This window comes from Emys orbicularis, chromosome 8 (genome assembly GCF_028017835.1).
Source record: "Emys orbicularis isolate rEmyOrb1 chromosome 8, rEmyOrb1.hap1, whole genome shotgun sequence".
Taxonomy (NCBI): domain Eukaryota; kingdom Metazoa; phylum Chordata; order Testudines; family Emydidae; genus Emys; species Emys orbicularis.
This window is the reverse complement of record NC_088690.1, coordinates 76,109,676-76,135,234: the sequence shown is the minus strand read 5'-3', so window position 1 is coordinate 76,135,234 and position 25,559 is coordinate 76,109,676. Positions and strand designations below refer to the sequence as shown.

Genomic DNA, 25,559 nt, shown 5'->3' with positions numbered 1-25,559 from the left:
GGCGCAGGCACCTCAGCGCCCCGGCCCCAGCGAGCTCCGCAGGGCCACAAGCTGACCGGGAGCCCCCGAGGGAGGCAGGAGCAGCGCTGGGGCCAGGGACACTCTTCTGCACTGACACCCTGCATGGAGGATTCAGCCTCATTGCAGCCATAGAGTCTCAGGACCTATAGTGCGTTTCCGCAGAACTAGAGCGTCCCGGAGCCAACCGGACAGAGCTGTTCCGGGTCACCACCGGGCAAGACTATCTGGAACCATAGAGTCTCAGGAGACTTCCTAGAGAAGCACAAAGTTACTCATACTCCAACCGCAGGCACCCGGCCTACGCAACCCTGAACATCCTCTTCCGGCCGCCACTCTCCGTCTCATCTCAGAGAACGACGTTACTCTCTAGCTACCGCGGCCGCCGCTCTATGGTATCCGGGAGGACTGGCTCACTTTACGACTTTTGCTGCCGGAGTACGGCATTTTCTGGTTCCTTATTCACTTCACGTTCAACATGGCGTCGGGCAGCGGGGTAGGTGTTAAGAAGGGGGCGCGAGAAGAAGCCCGGGGCTGTTCCCCCTCCCGGGCCCCGAGTGCGGAGCTGTGCCCCCAGCCCGGGTAGAGACACCCCCCCCCCGCGAACCCGGAGACACTCGCCGGGATCCTCCCGGGTCCTGGCTCAGGGACAGGCTCTGTCTCAGCTGGCTCTTGCTCGCTCCCCTCCCCGTGGGCTCGGGGCAGTCTGTGCTCGTGGCCGGTCACTTGAGGCAGGTTCTCACCCTCCGTGCTTCGGATCCGGGCCGGGCGCTCCCTCTGGCTCAGTCTCTTCGCTGGCTGGAGGGTTGTTCCCCTCTCCGGTCGCGCTGTGATTTGTGTCTTCCAGCGTCCGCCGCTAGCTTATGGACAGGATTCGTATTTGGTGGGAGCCTGCTTTAGCTCTTCCCATTTTGTGGCAGGGAGGTTAGTGTGGTAGTTCTGTACAGGGAGCCGTTGCATTGTAGTGTATGGATTTTGATCTAATTTTTCCAGATACATTAATTCAGTGGCTCTCCACCTTTCCAGACGACTTTTTAGGAGTCTGATTTATCTCGTGTACCCCCAAGTTTCACCTCGCTTAAACTACTTGCTTACAAAATTAGACATAAAAATACAAAAGTGTTATAGCACACTGTTACTGAAAAATAGCTGACTTTCTCATTTTTACCGTATAGTTATAAAATGAATCAATTGGATTATAAATTTGTTCTTACATTTCAGTATATAGTATATAGAGAAGCATAAACAAGCCATTGTCTGTATGAAATTTTAGTTTGTACTAAATTTGCTAGTGCTTTTTATGTAGCCTGTTGTAAAACTAGGGAAATATCTAGATGAGTTGATGTACCCCCTGGAAGATCTTTGTGTACCACCAGGGGTACGTGTACCCTGGTTGAGAACCACTGCATTAATTAGTGTTCTGGGTTTTGATGTAGTGTCCTGATAGCTGTTCATTTCAGTTATTCTGGGAGATGTTTCCTCCGTTGGTTGGAGGTTAATATTGGGAGATCTGGGACTGCTGTTAATCCATTCATAAGTGCTTATTCAGATTTAGATTTTGCTCCTTCACTGCTTTGCAGTAGGATTGTTGCTGCTTTAGCTGAGATGGAGCCAGAAGTGCAGTTGTTTTTTTTATATGCTAACGAGGGTGGGGTTCATCTTACTTTTAGTCTGTGACTCCTATTCTGCTATACATGTAGAATTTTGTTTGCAGGACTGTAGGTGGAAGGTTTCTATTTAGGCTATGTCAACACCACAGACTGTAAGGTCTCGCATCATGTAGCCGCTCTATGCCGACAGGAGACAGCTCTTCTGTCCGCTTAATTAAGCCATCCCCCACGAATAGTGGGGGAGAGTGTCTCCTGCTAACATAGCGCTATCTACACTGGTGTTTTTGTTGGTGAAACTTATGTCGGTCGGTTAGGTGTGTTTTTTCACACTCCTGATGGACTGAAGTGCTAGTCTAGACATAGCCTTAGAGCTTGTGCCATTATGTGTACTTTTCTGACAAAGCTAGGCCACAGACTTGCTCCCTTAATCAGTAGTAGAATGGGAGGTGATTGTATCTATCTAGTGGTTTCTTTGTGGCATAGTAGGTCCTGCAGAGGTTTCTGTAATTCTTTTATAACTAGTTTGAAATCCCCTGAACCACTTATGATCCAGCTTAAGTATATTTAATTTAAGATGTCTTAAATTGCCGTTTTTTATTATAAAACCTTTATTTGTTTTGTGACTTTTCCTGAAAGATCATAACTCTTATTTTATCGATGTTGACCTTTTATGTTAATATGTTGAGCTCATAGAAGATTAAGGTTGGAAGAGACCTCAGGAGGTCATCTAGTCCAACCCTCTGCTTAAAGCAGGACCAACAACAAGTTTCTCTCCCTGACCAGGAAACGAACCCTGACCGTGGCAGTGAGTGCGCCAAATCCTAATCACTAGACTACCAGATATGTTTCTAGTAGGCGTAAATGCTTCGACAGATCTATGTGGATGATGGCATGCTTAGATCATTCATGTGCATAAGTGTAGGTTTTATCAGTTGTTTAGTGGGCGTCTGGGTTTTGAGAATTACTGTAGTAGACACTTGACAGGTTATTGTCTATGTAGAAAGTGGTAGTGCTGAGGGGGAGAGGGACAGATTTGGGGTAACTTATTCCTTCTTCCAACTTGAACCTACAAAAAGCTACCTAGGAAGAATTCACCACTTTTGCCCCTCCTCTCAAAAACAAAATGAAACAAAAACCTGACCTGAGGAGAGACACTGTTCTCTGCCCCCCCTTGAAACCCTGCTCTTCTGAGCCACAAGTAGAAGGAGGTGGAGTTCCCCCACAAAAATGCACTTGGACAAATATCTTTATTTTCCCCTGTAGAAGAGACTTTATTTTCGCTAAACTTCAATCAAAGAAGCTTGGAGATTTGACTATCTTATCCCCAAGCCCAGAGATAGAGACTCATGCCCTCCAAAAACCCCTCAGTGCTGGGGAACCTTTCCCTGCAAATTCAGGGAGATCTCTTAGATTCTGAGCTACTTGAGGAGCTTTTGGGGGACACGAGTCTCTCTATCTCTGCACTTGGGGATAGGATTTCCAAATCTCTTGTGTTGCTGCTGTCTTCCCTTATTCCAGCCCTGTCTGTCTTTGGCCTCTTTTTTTTCCTTTTGGCCCCTCTGTCCTCTGATCTGTGAAAAAAGTGACAGCTTCCAGATTGGCTTTTGTGTTACCGTGTATACAGTAAAGATCTTTGTTGTTCATTATCCATCTGCTAAGTGGAGAAGCCTCACTCCCCTAAACCATATTCTTCCTGGTGCCTCAAACTGCTGCCAGTTCACTTATCCCAACACTCAGTTTAAAGGCTTGTCTACACTGGCAATTTACGGTGCTGCAACTTTCTTGCTCAGGTGGGTGAAAAAACACCCCCCTGAGCGCAGCAAGTTTCAGTGCTGTAAAGTGCCAGTGTAGACAGTGCACCAGCTCTGGGAGCTACGCCCCTCATGGAGGTAGTTTTTTTTAGCTCTGCCGCAACTACATGAGCCACTTTAAAGCACTGCCGTGGCAGCGCTTTAGTATTGCCAGTGTAGACTAGCCCTAAGTTGCTGAATCCATGCTATGTAGTTGTGAGGAGGCCATTCTGACTGCATAAAAACCCATCAGGGCTTCATGTTGAAACTGAATGAAAGGAGCATTGGGGTCACATGGATAAGGCTGAGGGCATTAATTAAAACCACTTAATAACTGGAGATCAAGACTGTTGTTTTAACAAACAGGTAATGCCAAAGAGTCAGCTATTAGCACCACCGGGGCTTATATATATATTTTTTTCTGCTTCCTTGGCAAAGCATTCCATTGCTGTGAGTCACAGAGAAAAATGAGCAAGACAAATGGAATATTCAAGGGGCAGAATGGTCTAATGGTTAGCGCAGGAGACAATCGGGCCATGAATTCTATTCCCCCTGGTTGTAGGTGGATGTGGTGTTCATTCGTTAGAGCAGGACTAGAATCAGGACTCTTGGGTTTCGTTTTCAGCTTTGTCTCTATCTTGCTATGTCACATTCACAGCCATTCAACTTCTCTATGCCCTACAATTAACATGGGGCCTCGGGTACTTTTCAGTCCTTAGCAGATGTCATCTACAGGGGAAATCTCATCTGTAACCTATAAGCAGTTGTTAATATAAAGATTTAGGGGCTTGCGGCAACCTCCATCCCCTGTTTGATCAATCTGAAAAAGTTCCTTTAGAATCACTAGGTAAGCCCTTGTTACAGATAGATCAGAAGTTGTATCTAATTCATTTCACTGTGTCTGGCCTGGGGACGCTGGTAAAATATCTTCAAAAGACTACATCCCTTTTATTATAAAAAGAGAGTGAAGCAGCAATGAAATTGCCTTCTCTTCAGGCTTCAACCAACTTTGATTTGTTATAATACTGCTTTTATGTGGGAGAATCTAGAGTCTGGAAAATACCCCAAAACATATTATTTTGCACTTTGTGAATTTCCCTTTTTTCTTACATGGGGAGGCTAATAATAATCTTAGTTGTGACACGTTTAAAATGCTTAAGAAGCTCTGGGAATAAATGAGAAAAATTTTCTACCCATTTCCAAGACATTTTTATTCCTATCACTGGTTGTTAATTCCATTTTAAGGATTGTCAGGAGGGGGAAATTTTGAATGTTTGTACTGTTGCTATAATTTCAAATGTTTAATTTTTTTATTTTTTTTTTATTCATGATTAGAGTCTTCATTTGGCTAAGTAAGGGAAAGGTGTCATGTATCCCTATTCACATCCCCGCCTCCTGACAGGCTCCCCGGGACTCCCACTCCCAACCCTCCCTGTTCCCCATCCCCTGACCACCCCCACCCCCAGAACCTCTGCCCCAACCAACCGCCCACTCCTCCCTGACTGCCCCCCATAACTCCCCACTCCCTGCCCCCTTACCAGCAGCAGGAGCTCGCAGCCGCGACACCCGGCCAGAGCCAGCTGCGCTCCCCACGCTGCCCAGCGGGAGCGGCAGGCCAGAGTGCGGCCTGCGTGGCTGTGGGGAAGGGCAGACAGCGGGGGAAGGGCCGGGGATTAGCCTCCCTGGCCAGGAGCTCAGGGGCCAGGCAGGATGATCCCGCGGGCCGTAGTTTGCCCACGTCTGTTTTAAAGGATGCCTTTTTGCCTCTCACTGTTTTTTACTTGTTTAACCGTGGTGTCTCTTTTTTGGTTCTCTTACTATGTTTTTTAAATTGGGGTATACATTTAAGTTGAGCCTCTATTATGGTGTCTTTAAAAAGTTTCCACGGGTTTCAAGAAGACAGACTTTAGCAAACTCAGGAAACTGGTAGATAAGATTCCATGGGAAGCAAGTCTAAGGGGAAAAACAGTTTGAGAGAGTTGGTAGTTTTTTTAGAGACGACATTAAGGGCATAAGAGCAAACTATCCCACTGCACAGGAAAGATAGGAAGTATGGCAAGAGATGATGCTTGCTTGACCAGGAAATCTTCAATGATCTGAAACTCAAAAAAGAGTCCTACCAAAAAAAGGTCAAATTACAAAGAATGAATCTAAACAAACTACACAAACATGTGCTGTGCTCCCTGTAAACTGTGTGGTTGGGCAGCTACCTAGGAGAGATTCAAGTGCCATGCAGTTGATTAGCAGAGCCATGCACATCCAGCCAGCAGTGTGTGTTTAGGTGCCCCTCCCCCCTGCAGCTTTGCAGCCACATTGCTCCTGCAGCTGCTCCCAGGACCCTCCTGCTGGCTGTGCAGAGTGGGGAAAGGAGAGTACTGATGTTACGGTGTCCCCCAGCCCCTGTACCCCATCTCCACAGAGCAGGGTGGAGGGGACAGGGCTCAGGACTCGCAGCAGTTCTGAGGTCTGAACAAGCCTTCGGGTGAGTGAGTGCCTTAAAGAGACAGTGCATGGTCTCTCAGACTTCCCCAGCAGCCAGCACTCTCTCTCTCTCATGCATGCACACACTCTGTCTCTCCCCCTCCCCCCTGCACATGTACCCCATCTCTGCAGAGTGGGGGATGGGAAACATGGTTCAGGAGGAGGAGAGTGATCAGTGAGTGCCTTAAAGAGACAGCAGACGGGCGTCTCTCCGAAACTTCCCCAGCAGCCGTATCTCTCTCAATCTGTGCCACACATCTCCCAACTCTGTTGTTGTTGTTACTTCTTGGTACTTCCTGCAATGCACATATATTCTCTGTAATTTTATTCTTTCAAAATGTGTTGTTTTAGTTTTTTGACTGTCTATGCATTTCATAATTTTTATTTCTCTCTTATACTTAAATCTAATTCTTTGAGTAGTGAGTTCTAAAATTCCTAACTTGTCCCGCTGGAGTAATTATCCCTATTGGTAACTTTTTAAAAATATATATTATATCTAGGTTTTTTGTTTCTACTGGTAGCGCACATCCACACATTACCTTGGTGCACATAACAAAATTTATTCCACACATGGGTGGAAAAAATTAGAGGGAACATTGATGTAGGGACAAAATTAGAAAGGCCAAGGCACAAAATGAGATTAAACTAGCTAAAGACATAAAGGGTAACAAGAAAACATTCTACAAATACATTAGAAGCAAGAGGAAGATCAAGGACAGGTTAGGCCTGTTACTCAATGAGGTGGGGAAAGACAATAACAGAAAATGTGGAAATAGCAGAAGTGCTAAATGATTTTTTGTTTTTGTTTTCACCAAAAAGGTTAGTCATGACTGGACGTCTAACATAGTGAATGCCAGTGAAAATGAGGTAGGATCTGCGGCCAAAATAGGGAAAGAACAAGTTAAAAATTACTTAGATAAGTTAGATGTCTTCAAGTGGCAGGGCCTGATGAACTACATCCTAGAACTGCGTTTCTCAGATGCGGCAACCAGGGGCTTTTCTTGCCGCCACAGCCTCCTAGGTTGTGATGGGTGGGTGGGGGGCTCCCCCTCCCTGTTGCTCCTGGATGCACTGCCTTGATGTTGGTTGCTGGGGCTACCAGCAGGGATTGGATCCTGCCCCCTCTGGAGTCACCTGGGGCACAATGCTGGAGGGCCAGGCAGCCAGTGAGTTCCCCACCTTCCCACGGGTGGTGGGGCTCAGGCTTTGGGCTTCAGCCCTGGGGTGGCTCTGGCTGCACAATGGCAGGCCACCCCAGGCTCTGGCCATATGGCTTTGGGCTCCATCCCTGGGTCCCGTCCTCCAGCCGCAAGGCTTCAGGCTCATGCAGCAGGGTTTCAAGTTCCAGCCTCCCGCTATCTCCCCTGGCCCCCACTGCCTCCCCAGGGCTTAATTTGTCCCCAAACTTGCCAGGGCTGAGTAAGACTGCTGTGAAAAGTGATACTTGTATGTTTGTTAATATCACTTTTCACAATAGACCTACTAGCTAACAATAAATATATACACATCCAAATTATTGTAATTTGTGCATATTTATTTGGTTTTCCTAAAGCTAATTAAGTATTTTATGGAAAAAGTGTGAGTGCGGCCACCAGCAAGAGTTGGTGGCCGTATTCTGAGGCCACCAAAAAATTTGTCCTGAGAACTCCTGTTAGAATACTCAAGGAGCTGACTGAGGAGATGTCTGAACCATTAGCCACTATCTTCAAAAACTCATGGAAGACGGGAGAGATTCCAGAGGACTGGAAGAGGGCAAATATAGTGCCAATCTTAAAAAAAGGGGGAATAAGGACAACCCGGAGAATTACAGACTTAACTTATCTTAACTTTAGTACCCAGAAAGATAATGGAGCAATAATCAAGCAATCAATTTGCAAACACCTAGAATATAATAAGGTGATAAGTAACAATCAACATGGATTTGTCGAGAACAAATTGTGTCAAACCAACCTAATAGCTTTCTTTGACAGGGTAACAAGCCTTGTGGATAGGGAGAAGTGGTAGATGTGGTATATCTTGACTTCAGTAAGGCTTTTGATACTGTCTCACATGACCTTCTCATAAATAAACTAGGGATATACAGCCTATGGAGCTATTCTAAGGTGGGTGCATAACTGATTGAAAAACCATTCCCAGAGAGTAGTTATCAGTGGTTCACAATCAAGCTGGAAGGACATAGCGAGTGGGGTCCTGCAGGGATCAGTTCTGGGTCCGGTTCTGTTCAATATCTTCATCAGTGATTTAGATAATGGCATAGAGAGTACACTGATAACATTTGCGAACAATATCAAGCTGGGAGGGGTTGCAAGTGCTTTGGAGGATAGGATTAAAATTCAAAATGATCTGGACAAACTGGAGAAATGGTTTGAAGTAAATAGGCAGAGCCTTGCATGGATACAAATTTATATCCGTGGAACTGCAGGGCTCTCCCAGATACCACAGCGGCGAAAGGAGCAAAGCATGGGGCCGCTGCTCCCAGGAGCCTGCGCCCCATGTGGCAGCTCCTCCTGCACTGCTGTACCATCCCCAGCCCTGCCCCTGTCCCTTCCACGCAGCTCTCTGCATCTCCTGTCTGGGAACATGCGTGCTGCTTGAACACAGGAGCGCGACCAAGGACAGCTGCCAGTGAGCCTGGTTCCCGCCCCGGTGGGCGGGGTTGGGGTCGGTACAGCCACGCTGGAGGAACTGCCGGAGCCGGCGCTGGCTCTTGGGAGCGGCGGCCCTGTGTTCTGCTCCTTTCGCCGCCATGTTTCCTGGGATAGCCCTATGGATACCGACTTATATCTGCAGGTATAAATTTGTATCCACGCAAGGCTCTATAAATAGGATGAAATTCAATAAGAACAGATGCAGCGTATTCCACTTAGGAAGGAACAATCATTTGCACACGTACAAAATGAGAAATGACTCCCTAGGAAGAGGTACTGTGGAAAGGGATCTGGGGGTTATAGTGGATCATAAGCTAAATATGAGTCAACAGTGTAACACTATTGCAAAAAAAGCAAACATTCTGGGATGTATTAGTAGGAGTGTTGTAAGCAAGACATGAGAGTAATTCTTCCGCTCAACTCCCTGCAGATAAAGCCTCAGCTGGAGTATTGTGTCCAATGCTGGGCGCCACATTTCAGGAAAGATGTGGACAAACTGGAGGAAGTCCAGAGGAGAACAACAAAAATTATTAAAGATCTGGAAAACATGACCTATGAGGGAAGATTGAAAAAATTGGGTTTGTTTAGTGTGGAGAAGAGAAGACTGGGGGGAGAGAGGGGAACACGATAACAGTTTTCAGGTACATAAAAGGTTGTTACAAGGAAGAGGGAGAAAAATTGTACTCTTTAACCTCTGAGGATAGGGCAAGAAGCAATGGGCTTAAATTGCAGCAAGGGAGGTTTAGGTTGGACATTAGGAAAAATCTTGTTAACTGTCAGGGTGGTTAAGCACAGGAATAACTTGCCTAAGGAGGTGGTGGAATCTTCATTTTTGGAGGTTTTTAAGAGCAGGTTAGACAAACACCTGTCAGGAATGGTCTAATTATTACATAGTTCTGCCTTGAGTGCAGGGGACTGGACTAGATGACCTCAAGGTTCTTTCCAGTCCTACGCTTCTATCATTTTATGGTAGGAGAGGGAGACTAGCTACTTGAGATACCTTGGGTGTGGGGAAAGCACCACTCCAGTTGGCTACTGCCTTTAGTGAACCTTCTGTGGTTTGCTAGAGGGACATACCTGATCATATCAGTCTGAATGGGGCTCTTCTTTGTGTTTTAACAATTGTGGATAGGGAATAGATGGGGACAGGCTCAGAGACTGGCAGAAAGGCTGAGCAGAACAGTTATCTGAAAAATGATTGTGCCAATGTGAAGACTGAATTGAATCACAAGTGCATATCTTGTCACAACCTTAATTTTAGCATCACCACTGGTGCCTAGATAAAATTTGCACATCATGTATGCAGAGGTCATATCCATGTGATGAATTATTTTCCATAATTGATCCTGTATCCTTGAACATTTGACAGTGTCACTGCCCATCTCCCCTGGCACTCACTTGAGCGTTCTTAGTTTTTGAGCAAAAGACATTTAAAAAAAAATAATAATTCCGTTCCAGAAATGTTTTCTCTCTTCCTGTTCCCCTCCTCTCCCCCATTTGTCAGAGACGCAGGAATAGGAGAGTTACAGTTTTGGACCTGAGACAGCTTTTCTGCAAATAAAAAAAGTAATGATTTTAAAGTCTGATAGGTGACTAGGGCCCTACCAAATTCACGGTCCATTTTGGTCAATTTCACGGTCATAGGATTTAAAAAATAGTAAATTTCAGGAATTTAAATCTGAAATTTCACAGTGTTGTAATTGTAGGGGTCCTGACCCAAAAAGGAGTGGGGTGTGTGTAGGGGGTCACAGGTTATTGTAGTGGGGGTTGCAGTACTGCTACCCTTACTTCTGCGCTGCTACTGGCGGTGGTACTGTCTTCAGAGCTGGAGAGCGGTGGCTGCTGGCTGGGAGGCCATCTCTGAAGGCAGAGCTGCTGCCAGCAGCAGCAGTGCCGAAATAAAGATGGCAAGTTATGGTATTGCCACCTTTACTTCTGCACTGCAGCCTGCAGAGCTGGGCCCTCAGTCAGCAGCTGCCACTCTCTGGCTGCCTAGCTCTGAAGGCAGCAGCGCAGAAGTAAGGGTGGCATGGTATGGTATTATCACCCTTACTTCTGTGCTGCTGCTGGTGAGGCGCTGCCTTCAGAGCTGGGTGCCTGGCTAACAGCCGCTGCTCTCTGGTCGCCCAGCTCTGAAGGCAGAACAGAAGTAAATGTGGCAATACCATGACCCCATTAAAATAACGTTGCCACCCCTCTGCAGCTCCCTCTTGGGTCAGGACCCCCAATTTGAGAAACGCTGGTCCCCCCCGTGAAATCTGTATAGTATAGGGTAAAAGCACACAAAGACCAGATTTCAAGGTCCATGACATGTTTTTTTCATGGCCACGTATTTGGTAGTGCCCTAGTGATGACCCTGCAGGGCTGGAATCAAGAGCCTTATCCCACTGGAAAGGGGAGGTCCCTATTTTCCCATTGAAACCCAACAGTCAGTTCTAGTCATGGAAGGACCAGGGATACAACTGTAAATGTGAAATGTTTATGCATAGAAGATCTATTCTAGGTTATTCTTAAGAGGCCATAGCTTACCAGAAATATGTGCAGTTGGTCTCCTGGTATTTCTGGTATCTGGCCTTTGCAATTGAAGGGATACAAAGATTTCAGTGCCTGATTAATTTTTTTTTTTTAAAGTGCTTAGTTTTTCTACAACTTGTATTCTGTGTATGCCACACTTAGTTGGAATATTCTGTATAAGTCATTTTGGCTTTGTTTCTTGTGAATAGGGCATCCATCTTATAATCATGTTGATTAAACCTTTATACCACACCATCATGTACTCTGTGTACAGATATAGACATATGTGCCCACACATCTTTGTATGTATTTATCTCTCAAGAGTATCTCAATCTTACGTTTGTCAGCATGATCTTTTGTGGATTCAGATTTTATTGACTTTGGTGAAAGAAATGTCACATTTTCTGTATTATTGGGTTTTGTCACTTGGTGTTTATGAATACTTGTTTCCATAATTTTTAACCCCCCCCCTTATTTGTCTCATAAATGGAAAATGGGGATTATCATCTCAAGAGCTCACTAAGCTTTCGTTTGTGTAGAGCCATGAAATCCTCTGCTAAAAGGTGCTGTACAACTGCAAAGCGTTATCTTCCTACACCAGCCCTCCTGCTCCTGGCTGTGGGTACAGAGGAGGTCATTGGAGTGCACTTTTAGTGCGCTTGCTTGTCGCCATGGCCCAACAAGCCACATAATTTCAGCTTTGTCCAGGATCAGTCTTTTCTTGCTGCTAGTGGAGTTGTGCAGTGAAGCCTCACTGTCTGTTTCCCTTGCAGACTAAAAACCTGGACTTCCGTCGGAAGTGGGATAAAGATGAATATGAGAAACTTGCAGAGAAACGGCTCACGGAAGAGAGAGAGAAGAAAGATGGTGAGTAGTGCACTGACTCCAGGCAGACTATCTTACAGTGACTCACCCAGCCCCTTTTGAGTGTGAGAGGGAAAGCAGCTGGAAGCAAATAACAGGAATTCAGGACCAGTTTGTCCTCTGTTCCTTTTCCTTTGCTTGCAATAGAATATAATCCAGTGGGGGGTTGTTTTTTTCGTTATAAAAAAGAGGCCAGGAACCTTATTCCTTCCCTGTTCTATTCCATATAGAGATGGAGGAATGATCAACATCTGGAAATGGGAAGAGCTCAAAGTGTGGCCCAATTGGATGACTGAGGATTCTTTAGCAATCTTATTAATTATAAACTATCACTTACTCTGCTGTTCCCTACAATGCAGGGAAGAATTACTCTTTAAAAAATGGAATCCCAGCATGAACCAGATGGCCCAATGGTTCTCAATGACCTTCTTCACTGTGGGCAACTTGTGATCCATTGTTTTAGGTTCCCAAACCTTTCTGAAATAGTTCTGTTTTTGGTTATGTTTTTAGGCAAACCGGTTCAGCCTGTCAAGAGGGAACTTCTGCGGCACCGAGACTATAAAGTGGATCTGGAATCCAAGCTGGGGAAAACCATTGTCATCACCAAAACTACCCCTCAGTCAGAGATGGGAGGGTAAAGCACCTTTATTTTTTTCCAGGCTACCATGCTTTCAGATGTTAACAAAGAAAGAGTCTTGGGATAGTGTTACGTGCAACTAGGGTCATGGCAAAGCAAGGAAGCCTTGTAGAGTGCCAGTTTTTGTACCTCCTCAGGAGCACAGGAGGAATACTTTTTAGTTACAGCAACTTCCACCAGCTTCTATATCGTGTTAGATCTGGAAATTAACTTTCTGGAATTATGGCCAGAAGTGCAGCAGTGCAAGCTTCTTCCTCCCTTACCACCCCACATCAATGTTTCTCAACCACTCTCTGGAAACCTCCTCTAGGCAATCTCTATAGCCTGGTCAGTCCTTGGCTTCTTGGCTAAGACTCGCAATAAGAAGCCAGTTACATATTGAGATGCTTTTGTGATCTAGATACTTGTCCACTAGAAATGGGGCTGGTTTGCGCCACAGAAATCCCCAAAGGTCTCTGCTGTAGTAATGACTCTTGGTTACTATTGACAGGCGTTACATTTGAGCTAGTGAAAGGCTCCTTAACCCATCCCCAATATTCTGAGCCATCAAGTCTCTGGAACAAGGAGCTTTAAAGATGGCCCAGAGTAATAATAAGCATTTCAGTGGCCTGTTGTCAGAGGAAGGTAGCAAAAGGTACCAAGAGAAATGTATGGATAGGAGAGAAGGGGTTTCCTCTTAGAAAGGGTCTGACTGAAAGCAAAAATAAGCCACCGTACAACTGCAAAGATGGGCCAGTTTCTCTTCCAGCTCTTCTCTCACCCCACCTCACCAAAACGTGGGAAGTAGGACCTGGGAGCAATCACTTCAGACTTTATAGGAAGTGGGTGCTGATTGTACTAGCTCACATTGTTTCTTGGACTCTCTATGTTGTAGATAACTTCCCTTTCGCCCTGCGGGAGGAGGTACTATCCCAGAATCAGGCTTATCAGAATCCAGACAATACAGTTCAATGCTCCTGTGTAATGCTGGACTCATACTTACCATATTTCTGAATGCTCAGCATACTATCTAGCATTCTAGCTTTCTTTCGGTGCAGTATTTTTGAGTCTAGGGCTGCTGTCTGGAATTGAACCAGGCCCAGGTGAATTTCTCTCTTTAATTGGCATGAAAGGAAAATTCTTACAGGATGAATTTTGTCTTGTACTTTGGAGCTGATCCCTTCTCTCTTTCTCCCCAGATATTACTGTAATGTATGTGACTGTGTGGTGAAAGACTCCATCAACTTCTTGGATCATATCAATGGCAAAAAGCGTAAGGAAAATATATTTTTTCTGTGCCATGTTGCGTGATCACTAAAATACTGTTACAAGCCTTTCCCCTACCAAATGTACTTCCTTCTGTATGGCCAGGGCCTACAGTGTCAAGTGTTGGCACATATGGAAATAAATGCTTTTGATATTAGGATTTACTCAGCATTTGCTGGTGAGGGTCATGGAAATGCTGACTTGTTATCTCCTAACAACTTCTCCATGGTGCTGGAGGCCACTGGTGTGAAATGAGCTCAGGAGAAATTGCAACAGTTAAGCCCTTCATTGGACTGGGAGTGAGAAAATGCTTCAGAATTTCTGTTGTCAGAGAACCCCGTTGTCAACAAGCTGTGCAGTTCCTCAGGGAACTTTAAAAGTGGATGATAAATATCATTGGCATGTCAATGTTAGAAGGAAATTTCTAAGGAAGGAATAGGGATATGTCCCCTGATGGCTAGATCCCTTTCTTAGAGGGAAGTGGAGCATAATGAATTCCTGAGCTCTGATACCAACTCTGACCTGGTCTCCCTCCATGGTTCTGAGCAAGGTAGTCAACCTCTGAGTCTGTTTCCTCATCTCTAAAACATGGATCAAATGCACAGGGGTGTTGTGGGGATTAACTACTTTGTTTATAAAGAATTATTGAATTGCCTTGTAGAGCCATACTGTGCAAGCCATGTGCTGGGCTCCTGTTGATAACAACACAACCATTCAGGAGGTTCTTGGGCCTAGGTGGGATCAAAAGGTTCCATGGCATGAAGTATAAAAAACTATCCCTCATCCTCTGGACCAACTGTCATTTCCTTTTCCTATTTGTGTGATCATTCATGGAAGTAGGAACTCCTATTCTCTCAACTTTATCTTCTGGTTAGTTTAAATTTAACATTGGCTTAGCTTTCCTATTTTATAATTAGGTAGAGCTGTAGTATTGAATTTTTAAAATAAATTTGTAGTGACTGAGCAATTCTGTTGGTCTTGACTCCATTGGAATTGCAGCTGACCCAGAATGAGAGGCTGGATTCACAAAGTATGCTTCTTGCTGAACAGAATATCTACTGTAGATCAGCTTGTTAGTGAGTAGAGCGCTTAGGAGAGAAAAACTGTCCCAGCAGGTGTTCATCCTGTGTGGCTTTGTCCCCCATAAAGCATGATGGGAGTGGAGAAGGAGGTCTTCCTGATGGAGGAGGATTTGACTCCATGCCCTTGCTCTTCAAAGCTGATTAATTCATCAGTGTCTAAGTCCTCAGGTGGGAGTCTGTGTTCTCTGCCTTTGAGGTCAGCATTGTCCAGACATTAATCAGAGGCCATCATCATCAAGGCAGGCACAGATATCGTTTTATCCAAGGAAGCAGGGGACAGAGTTGGGCTCCTTCACTTCAGGTCGGAAGTGAAGAAGGAGGGCAAGACAATACCAACAAGCTTTGATTTCTCCATTTGTCGATATGGAAAAAAAGTGGTGGAAAAGGAGATCTCAACATCCTAGTCCAAAGTGATCAGTCAAAGAGTTCTCAATCTAAGTAGTCCTCAGTCCTGAGTGTAGTAGGAAGAGAACATGAGATACAAACCCTTGTATCAGAGGCTGGGTATGAGGCCTGAGCTAAAGTAGTGGGCAACCTTTGCTGATATAAAGCAAAGTTAGCAAAAGTCAGGCTGTGAACAAACATCAGGCTCTGCCTGCTTGCAAGTTCACAGAATGTGGCAAGGACAGAGCTGATATTGCAGAAACACACATTCCTAAGAAGTGCTAGGCACAGAGTACTCACGCAAACACATTCCAGAAGAATGGTACCAGTATATCCCAATATTAAGGATGGTACAAAAACATTCCCCACGGATAACAGGAACACACTGACCCCTCCTGAAAGATATGGTCAGGATGACCATATGATGAATAAAGATGTTTTGATCGATCCAACATGTACAAGGAGATGAGTGATAACTAGCACGTCATGGGGGCAGTACGTAACTTGTTTGTATCAGGGTATAAAGAGGTATCTCTGAGAGAGTGTCTTGGTCCAGCCGAGTGGGAAATGGAAAGTCCCTCCATTTGCTGAGCTGCGTCCGTTGTCACGGGCATACGTTTAGTATCCTCGTAGAGTCTGCCAGGTGCTATTACCGTGTTTTATTGACAATAAACCTGGCCTGGTGCTTTTGTACCTTAATGGATCTCGTAGACATTGGGCGCTTCGCTCGAGGTCTGCTGTGTCAGCTGTCTGCGCAGAGCTGGGGCAGCACACAGGGAGAACACACACACGCAGCCGAACATCTAACAACATTGAGAACCCATCTGTTCTGAGGAAGTTACCAGTGGTGGTTTCATCCGTTCTTAAAGCTTTTGACAACTCATCCTTCTGTGGGGGGTGACCACTTGGATCTAGTTTTGCAGTCTACACTAATTAAGCCTTTACACCATCTAAAAGCAGAAATTTTAAAGGACATGGATGAGAACCCTTACTGTTCTCTCAGTGGAGGATCTGTTGATCTGACTTTGCAGCTGGAATGTGGATCTGTAGCTTGTAAGGGATTAGTATAATTTGACTCTACTATGGAACACAGAAAGATCTGATCAGTCCAAGTTAACAGAAACGTACTTTGGCATTGTTCCAGGAACTGACAGTAAAAAGTGCCACTTTCACTAGTAGGTCCTTCCCCATGTGCTGATTTTATGTCTGGTGCAGTGTCATACAAGAGTAACAAACACCACCATTTTAGGATACTGTGGCAGTTGGAGGCAGCTACTGTTGCATTCATCATAAATATGGTCTGTGCTGTAACTGGTTCAATATCTTCTGAGTATTCAAGGGAGAAGGTCCTTAGAGAGAGTTTCTGTTTCTAATTCCTACATTACTTTCATATCCCTGTCTCCTAGAAAGAAGGAATTGGTTAAAAACTGGGGAAGGAGAAATAAGAGGAGGAAATAGTGTAGAAAACAATCCTCCGTCTGTGGAGTCTATGGTCCTTTCTTCTGTGTCATCACCAGAAGTTTCCAAGGCCTTTCTAGAGATCATAATCTAGATGCCCAAGGCTCTGGACCTTCCCCTCTCTGTAGCCCAAAATGAAAAGTCTCAGAATTTTCGATATGTTCTTGGTTGTGCAGAGAGCAAAAAGGTGGCTGACCCAATACTAAGGGTCTTTTGGATATAGCTAGGAAGTTGTGGGCTCATCTGGCCACAGTACCAGCAATAGTAAAGGAAATGAATTGGCCAAATTCAATCATATTTGTGGAGTACTTAGATGATATAGTGGTAGGGGCCATATGAGAATGTAGATAGATCTTCAGTCTTCCTGTTGAAAAGACCCAAATATCAATTATCTATTTTTTCCCTTGTGGATCTCTCATGCATTTGAAAAGGAAGATAGTGGCAGTATAAGTCCCTTATGTCCCACTTTCATAGAGACCACTTTCTACCTCAAAGCCATTGTTCCTCTGTCAAAGAGCAGGTTTCATGGCATCTATAAAAGCCCCAAATAGTTTCTTTCCTCATCTGTTCCCCTTATAATACTTTTTGAGGATAGACTGCTTCATGTTTCCTTTTCCATTTCAGTCAGACGAATGGATGCTAGAAATGATGGGAAATGGCAATTGTTTTGTATTTTCGATCTCTTTTTAGGGGGTCTTTCTCACAAGATGGTGCTGTGGGGGAAAAATTACTTCCCTTTTAAAGATTGGTACTATGGAAACCGTGTCTGTTGAGTTCAAAGGCAAAGGCTTCTATTCCCCTTATTAGTATTTTTCTAAAGTCCTTAAAAGAAAGTGAGGGCCTTTGTCTTATCTCTATTATAAAAAGCTAAATGAATTCATTAAGAATTAAGTTTTACATAGTTTCTCTGTCAAATATTCCTTCCATTATTTCACAGCACTGGTTTAATGTGCTCTATCTCAGATGTTTATTTTCATATTTCTATAAGAAAAAGACTCAGGAAACTTCCAAAGTTCCAGTTCAGCAACAAGCATTTCCAATACAAGGTATTGACATTTTGCATTTTCCAAAGCCCCAGGGTATTTATCTGTGGTGGCTCCTCACTTAAGAAGACAAAGTTTTCAAGCCTGTCTGCACTTTGCCAACTGGCTGGCTAAGTCAAAATTATCCTAAGTGGCTCAAGATCTCTTGCAATCTGCCTGTGTCAGAGGTTGATCAAATGCAGAGAAAGTGCTGTTGGAGCCTAGTCAAAGTCTGACTTTCACAAAGCAACTCTGGATTTCTCAAAGGGACTGGCATTGCTGCTGCTTGACACATTTGAAGAGTTAAAGACAGTGCAGCTAGTTATGGAGCAACTAGTGCACCAGCCAGATTTTGCCTCATGGTGCCGAGTGTCATGGTGCCATGAATACTCTTAACTCCCTGAGCAAGATTATGAATGATAACTCTCCAGAAGGGGTTACATTCTGGACACAGTCCAATCTTACACAGTTTGAATGGGATTCTCTGTTTAATTAGAGGCTTGTTCAACACCCCTCTTTGGCTCTGATGCTACTTTCTAGGCTTCTGCAATGAGTGGTTTCAAAGACAGTCTTTGAAGGAAAAATTGACGTTATTCACCCACTAACTTACATTCGTAGAATGTGTTACCTCATCAGATCCTCACTACCCTTGCCTCCTCCTCTCTTGCAAAAAAATTTCAAAATAAGCCTATTGAGGTGAGAAACAAGAAAAACCAGAAAGAAAAATGGGATTTTTAACGAAGTGTTGAGAGTAAACCACTGTAGTTTATTGAAATGTATTTAAAAGTGGCTCTGTTAGAAGGACAGATCTATATTTGGCACACATTGGGGGTCAGGTGGTGAGAGATGGATCTACATTTCAATAGAATTTGGAAGTAGAAATCCTGGGACACATTTATTTCCTCAGTGCATGATCCTCACGTATTATTAACCTCTATCCTTTTTGTAAGATCCTGGGAGATGCTGGTTGGGAAGGGAGGTTGTGCGCAAGGGGATCTCTTTTATTTAAACTCATTCACAGAATGAAGTTTGAGCACGATTGATCTAGTCCGTAAAGCTGGATGCAAAGTGAAACTGCCTAATATCTCTGGACCACTCTGAAGCTGGTTTCAGACATGTAGCACTCTTGTGCCTGAGCTTTGTACTGCTCCTTAACTGCTGCTGGCATTGGTGGTTCCAAAGCAATCTGCTGCCCCAAGGCATGTCCCAGACAGGCAGCAGACTATCTGGCAGTGTGGTGGCAGGAAGCCAAAAATGCATGGTGAATTGGCCAGGCATAAGTGCTTTGGAAACACTGCCATGTGGAAACTTGTTCATAATCAACTCCACTTGTTAGAGAGCTTTGAATCTTCCCTATTCACACTCTATGAATTAGTTATTTATAATTATTTATCTTGGTGTTTCATTGGAGGATGGGCAGCTCTTTAATCTTCCTGCCTGCATTTTACCAATGACTAGAAATTCCCTGCTTAACACTGAGCTTCTACAAAATGCCACTGATATTTTTTTTTTTCTTTTTGTCCTGTCATCACTGAAGAGGTCTGCTGCATGGCAGGACTTAATTCTGATAAGTAGAGTCTCCCACATCAGCACTCTGCAGCTCTCCAGTCACTTACACCTTCCATGGACAGGACAGAGTTGGATTTCCATTCAGAACTCCTGACATTTCAAAATATCTGGGATGGGGTAGGGGCTACCATCGTGGCACCTTTAAAGGAACAAGTCAACTTGTCACACTTTTGTGTGTAAATATTTTGTTTACTATTATTATGAGTACTGTCTGAGATTATTGTAACTGAAAAATGAGATGTGCCTTTCTCTCCCAACCCTCCTTTTTTTGTTTACATGTGAAACTGCTTCTTTACCAAGTGCTGTCAAAAGCACAGTTTCCCTTGTTTAGTCATATGGTTTCCCGTTTCATTCATAGATTCCAAGGCTGGAAGGGACCATTGTGATCATCATGTCTGACCACCTGTATAACACAGGCCAGAGAACTTCCCCAAAATAATTCCTAGAGCAGAGCTTTTAGAAAAACATCCAATCTTGATTTTAAAATGGTGATGGAGAATCTACCACAATCTTTGGTAAATTGTTTCAATGGCTAATTACACCTTATTTCCAGTCTGAATTTGTCTAGCTTCAACTTCCAACCATTGGATTGTGTTACATCTTTCTCTGCTTATACTGAAGAGCCCATTAGTAAATATTTGTTCCCCTTGTAGTTACTTATAGGCTGTAATCAAATCACCCCTTAACTTTCTCTTTGTTAAGCTAAATAGATTGAGCTCTTTGATTCATCAGTATAGGGCAGTTTTTTTAATCCTTTATCATGACTCTTCTCTGAACCCTGTCCAATTTATCAACATCCTTCTTGAATTGTGGGCACCAGAACTTTACACAGTATTCCAGCAGCAGTCGCACCAGTGTCAGATACAGAGATAAAAATTGGTAAGGCAACTCCCATCTTTTCATGTGCTGTATATTTATACCTGCTTACTGTATTTTTCACTCCATGCATCTGATGAAATGGATTATAGCCTACGAAAGCCTATGCCCATATAAATTTGTTAGTCTCTAAGGTGCCACAAGGACTCCTCGTTATTTTTAAAGATAAAATAACCTCTCTCCCACTTGAGAATTCCTTTTTTATGCATCCCAGGATCACATTAGCTCTTTTGGCCACGGTGTCATTGGGAGCTCACATTCAGCTGATTATCCACCATTACCCCAAATTTCTTTCAGACTCATTGCTTCCCAGCATAAAGTCCTCCGTCCTGTAAGTATGGCCTATGTTCCTCACTGTATACAGTTACATGTAGCTGTATTAAAATGCATATTGTTTGCTTGCGCCCAGTTTACCAACTAATCCCGATTGCTCTGAGTCAATGACTTGTCCTCTTCATTTATTTACTACTCCCCCAGTTTTTGTCATCTGCAAACTTTATCAGTGATGGCGTTGTTTTCTTCCTGTTGTTTGTGTGGGTCTTTCACACAGACATGGAAGAGAGAGAAACAATAAAAAATAGATACAGGTGATTGTAAATCCACACACATTGGTTTGGGGGCTCAGGAGCAGGTGTGGATCTTAAATCTACATTTTAATTTTGACTAGGTTTTAGATCAGTGGTCCCCAAACTGTGGAGGGTGCCCACTGTAGGGGGATGTGGAGAAACGTTCGGGGGGTATGGCGGAACCTGGGTCAGCCCCCCCGGGGTCGGGGAGGAAGTGCCACCCAGCCCCACTCCCAGCTGAGGTCTAGCTGCAGCACCAGCCCTGTTCCTGACTGCAGCCCCTGGCCCTGGCTCCTGACTGTGGCTCCAGGTGAGGGGGGGGGGGCAGGACTTGGACAAAAAAATGTGGGGAACCACTGTTTTAGATTGTGGAAATATCCCTTTAAAACCCATCATCTGTCAGACACTGCAAACTGCACAGAATATGGAAACAAAGGACTAAGATGGAGACCGGAGCTCTAATTTGCTGTCTGGTAGCACAGAGCTCTACCTGCAAATCACTGCTGGGGCATTTTTCCCTAATTGATTTTTCAGAGGTTGCACTTGTGAAGCATTGGCAGTGAACACATTGTGAGCTGGATTTACTGTTGCCCTGTTACTGCGAAGTGGGTATAAAGTGCTACTAATCAGAATGGCAGCATTTTACATATACTTTACAATTGAGTAAATGACTACACAAAGTACAGGGCAACAGTGAATTGGGCTCTATGGTGGCACTGGAAGTGGGTTGGGGAACATTGGTGCAAGGGGATGTATGAGGGTGGAATGGGAATTGGAGGCGGTTACAATGACACTGAGTGTTGAGACTTCTAATTTTGGGTCCTGGAATAGGCTGTCTGCAGATGTTTAATGGGCACTGAAGTAGAAGTAACATGGCTGCTCTCTAATAGCCCTGTCCATTCCTGTCTCCTCCAGATCAGAGGAATCTGGGCATGTCCATGAGGGTGGAGCGCTCCACACTAGATCAAGTGAAGAAACGCTTTGAAGTGAACAAGAAGAAAATGGAGGAGAAACAAAAGGATTATGACTTTGAGGAGAGGATGAAGGAGCTCAGAGAGGAGGTGAGGCAATGACAGCATTGCAACAATTCATTCATTGAAGGAAGCCACCATGTGTCTAACTATCAAACAAAAATGTGCAAAGAATGTTGGCAGCAAGTGCTCCCAGTACACCAGGATCTCTGCTGGGTTCAATGAAGGTCTTCTCTTCTTCTCTGTCTCCCCAAAAAGTCCTTTCTCTGAATTGTGACAGCAGTTGTTTTCAGACAAAACTGTCATCTTCATGTTCTCAGGCATAGTGACACTGATCAGAATATGTAACATTCAGTGTATCAACTCCCATAACCTGAATGTGATCTCAGGGCTCAGAAAGTGGTAATTAAAGCTGACTTTTCATATATTTCCTTGTAGTGCTGCCATGGTTTCTGGTGCTGAGGTAGAAGAGGAATTTCTCCTATGTTGTACTGCATCTGTGCCACCCCCATGGATGCCAGAGCTTTAGGAAGCTTGATATGTGCACACAGGAACTCTGTTAAAATCAAATGTCCCATGTCACTTCCCTCCCTCCCTCTTGAAAATGTTTTTAAAAGGCAAAAGCAAAGCCCTGTAATGAAGATTTACCTCCAATTTCATTTCAAAATAACCAGGAAAGCTCTTCTGGGAGTTGAAAAGCATCTTGTACGTCCCTGAGCTCTTTGATGCTTTTATTTCCTATGAATGGTCATTACAAAAAAAATGCTCCTGGTACATAAGGCTCCCCTGCCACCTTGGTTTCCAGATTCTCTGAGCTTTGTTATCCACAGGGCCACCAATGCAATTCTAAAACACGGCCTCCAACTGTACTGGCTTGGTTGGGACAAAGCTGGTCAACTGCAGGTTTTGTTGCTGATGAACCCAAGGAATTTTTATTAATCTGTTTAGGGAAATACAAATGCAGAGACATATTAGGGGTGCAGGAAACTCCTTGGGATGAAAGACTGATGGAAATCTACATATTCTAAAAAATAAACCATAGTATGTGACACCAATAAGCTGCTAAGTGTGGCTGTCTTAGACTAAATCCCCTGTGTTGGAGTTACAAAGCGATAGACGTGCAGGTGGTGATGGAAACACTGAGAGACCTTGAGCTCCAGCACCAACAGGAACTGCTGCTGAGTTGGGAGCTGAAGTCACACTTCTGTATACCCCCAGCAGAAGTCTGGCGCCGTTCCAGGGCCTGTGATCTTCATAGAATGAAACATTCTGATTAGAGCAATGAAAACTCTTTGAAGCCAAACTCTCTTCCCCTCCCCCCCCCCCCCCCCCAGGCAACTTAGAACTCAGCTTATGTTCCACTGAGCAGCTGTCACTCTGCTGCACCAAAAGCCGTCAGACAGTGACATTGTCTGTAGCCATCATTCGGCACCACAGTTGTTGGAACAGGGCATCAGTACAAGAGAAATGTCTCCTGTTTTAAAAACAACTCTCCTTTTGCCTTGTTGAATTTCTGATTGTCTTTGGCATTTGTTTAACAGGGGAAGCTGAGAATCACACAACACTATTGCAGTATAATCCTCTTAGGTGTAATTTACCTGTTAGGATCACTGGACCATGGCCTTTCCCTGTGGGAAGCCACTCTCCTCCAAGTCCACCATTTTCCTTCCATCCATTGTCTGTTCTTCAGACAGAAAAGAATCCTGTCTCCCTATGTTGGTGATAGAAATTAGGCTGACTGATAAGTGTCCAGACCTTCTATCTTAAAGGGCTTGCGGTATAAGAAAGTTAGAATCACACTGCATTTCTTTCCTTGTACTGCAGGAGGAAAAGGCCAAAGCCTATAAGAAGGAAAAACAGAGAGAGAAGAAGAGAAGGGCAGAGGAAGACTTGACATTTGAAGAGGATGATGAAATGGCAGCTGTGATGGGTTTCTCTGGCTTTGGCTCTACCAAGAAGACTCACTGATCAGCTCTGGACTTTACCCTTTCTTGATAAAGATTGTTTATACCCCCAGGACTCTGGAAAACTCTTTAAAGACTTGACAGAGAATTTGTATGTAATTCTCCCACTAGATGTTGGCTGGAGGAGTTGGGAAGCAATTCCACGCTCAACCTGTGCTGCAGAACAAGCTCTGTCCCCAGTCATTAGTGCCCTACTGCCTGCAGAGATACCATAACCTTAGCCTAGCTGGCAAACCTCTAAATTCCAAATGAAGAGACCTTTCAATTAGCCTCTTCTCCACAAACTCCCCCGTCTCATCCTGCAGTAAATTCTGTGGAGTTCTCATGGTTTCTGTCTCTGATTCTTTTCATCTTTTGTGAGGAGTCTGCAAGCTGAATGTTTCTTCTGGAAACCCCATTGGCCTTTAGCCACCTCATCCTTTGTACTAGTCCTGGCTGCTTGTCACTCTGTGTTCTGTGGCCTTGTATGTGTGCGCGCGCGGGGAAACATTCTGTTGGGTACCTTTTAGTGTTAAACTAATAAAATTCTGTACAGATGGTATGGTTCAGGAATTGCTTGTCCAGCTGAGAAATGGGTACACTTTTTGTTTGCTTAAAATACAGAGAATTCTTTACATTTTTTTAGATGTGTATCTAAAGGAATTACACTGTAATGAGTGTTAAATATGGATAGTATAGGTTGAATTTTTATTTCTTTTGTTGAGAAGAGCTTGAGGCTTTTTGGACACTGCATTTGCTGAAACTTCTTTTTGTATTTTATCTGCAATGGACTCTTTATTTTATTTTCACTGTTTTCCTTGTGTTCAGTGGTGTAATCAGAATTTCTTTAGCGTAGGTAAGAAATATCTTTCTGGGATTTACCTAGGATAGAGCTAAAGGGAAAACAGCAGAGAAACATGTGGAATTTGCCTAAAATAAATAAAATTTTGGAAACTATCAGATTGTTTTGTAGGGAATCTTGTTTTATTCTTTTTAAGTGAGGACTTGAGAACAGAACAGGTAATGGCTTTCAAAGTGTGTGTTTGTTTGGTGTGTGGGTTTTCTTTTGTGTGTGGGGGGGCGGGAGAGGAATTGTTGGGTAGGAAATCCCAGACTGGAGTTTCTTGCCTCAGCTATAATAAATGGACTCTAGTGTTTAATGGCCATTGTAGTATGTCCCTAAATATTTCTTATCTTATTTGGGGCTTTTTCTTTCTCACCTTGCATCTGGTTGGGGACCTGCTTTCTGAGCCACTTCAGGTCTCCTATTCCCCAAATCCTTTTCATTGCTCCTTTTATTTACTTCAATCCAACCCTCTGTGACTCATCTGCTTTTTCCAGTTAGGAGGATTTACATCTCATGTCGCTGATTTTCATAGTGCCATCCTTTTTATATTGATGGGATCATTGTTCTTGCCGCTCTCTGTACCTTTGTGAAATCTCAGACTCAAGGAAGGGCTGCAGTGTATTTAGCCTTCTCTTTCTAATACACACAGAATAAATCCTGTAATGCTTTTCTGCTGTTTTTAATTCCTTAATTTTAGACTGCTGACAGCTTCATTGCCTCAGATATTTCCACTTCAATTCAGATTATAATCCCCATTGAAGATGCTATTGAAATGATATACAGCCAGTAGCATTGCCAGCTGAGATACAACTGTCCTTGGTGATTTGACCCTTGAAACTCAAAAATCCTTTTACTGTGGCTCAGGAACGTCCTCAGTGCACAAAGTGGAAAAATGAATTTCATTCCAGCCACGTACCTGTCCCTGTTCAAACCAAAGCACAAAACTACATTTAAATGAGTGAGAGAAAGGAAGCTTGTGATTGTACCCTCAGTGCCTGTTGGGTGGGGGAGAAGGGATTATGCTGCCATGTAGC

At 44.0% G+C, this 25,559-nt stretch overlaps 1 protein-coding gene across 1 annotated transcript; it reads left to right on the top strand.

Moving 5' to 3' along the window:
- The first annotated feature begins 474 nt into the window (after positions 1–474).
- Positions 475–24,842, top strand: ZMAT2 (zinc finger matrin-type 2). The gene is made up of 6 exons (XM_065410212.1): positions 475–514; positions 11,835–11,928; positions 12,436–12,559; positions 13,741–13,814; positions 21,680–21,825; positions 23,560–24,842. The coding sequence occupies exons 1-6, from the start codon at positions 497–499 to the stop codon at positions 23,701–23,703; spliced, it is 600 nt and encodes a 199-aa protein (XP_065266284.1). The 5' UTR covers positions 475–496; the 3' UTR covers positions 23,704–24,842.
- The last annotated feature ends 717 nt before the right edge of the window (positions 24,843–25,559 follow it).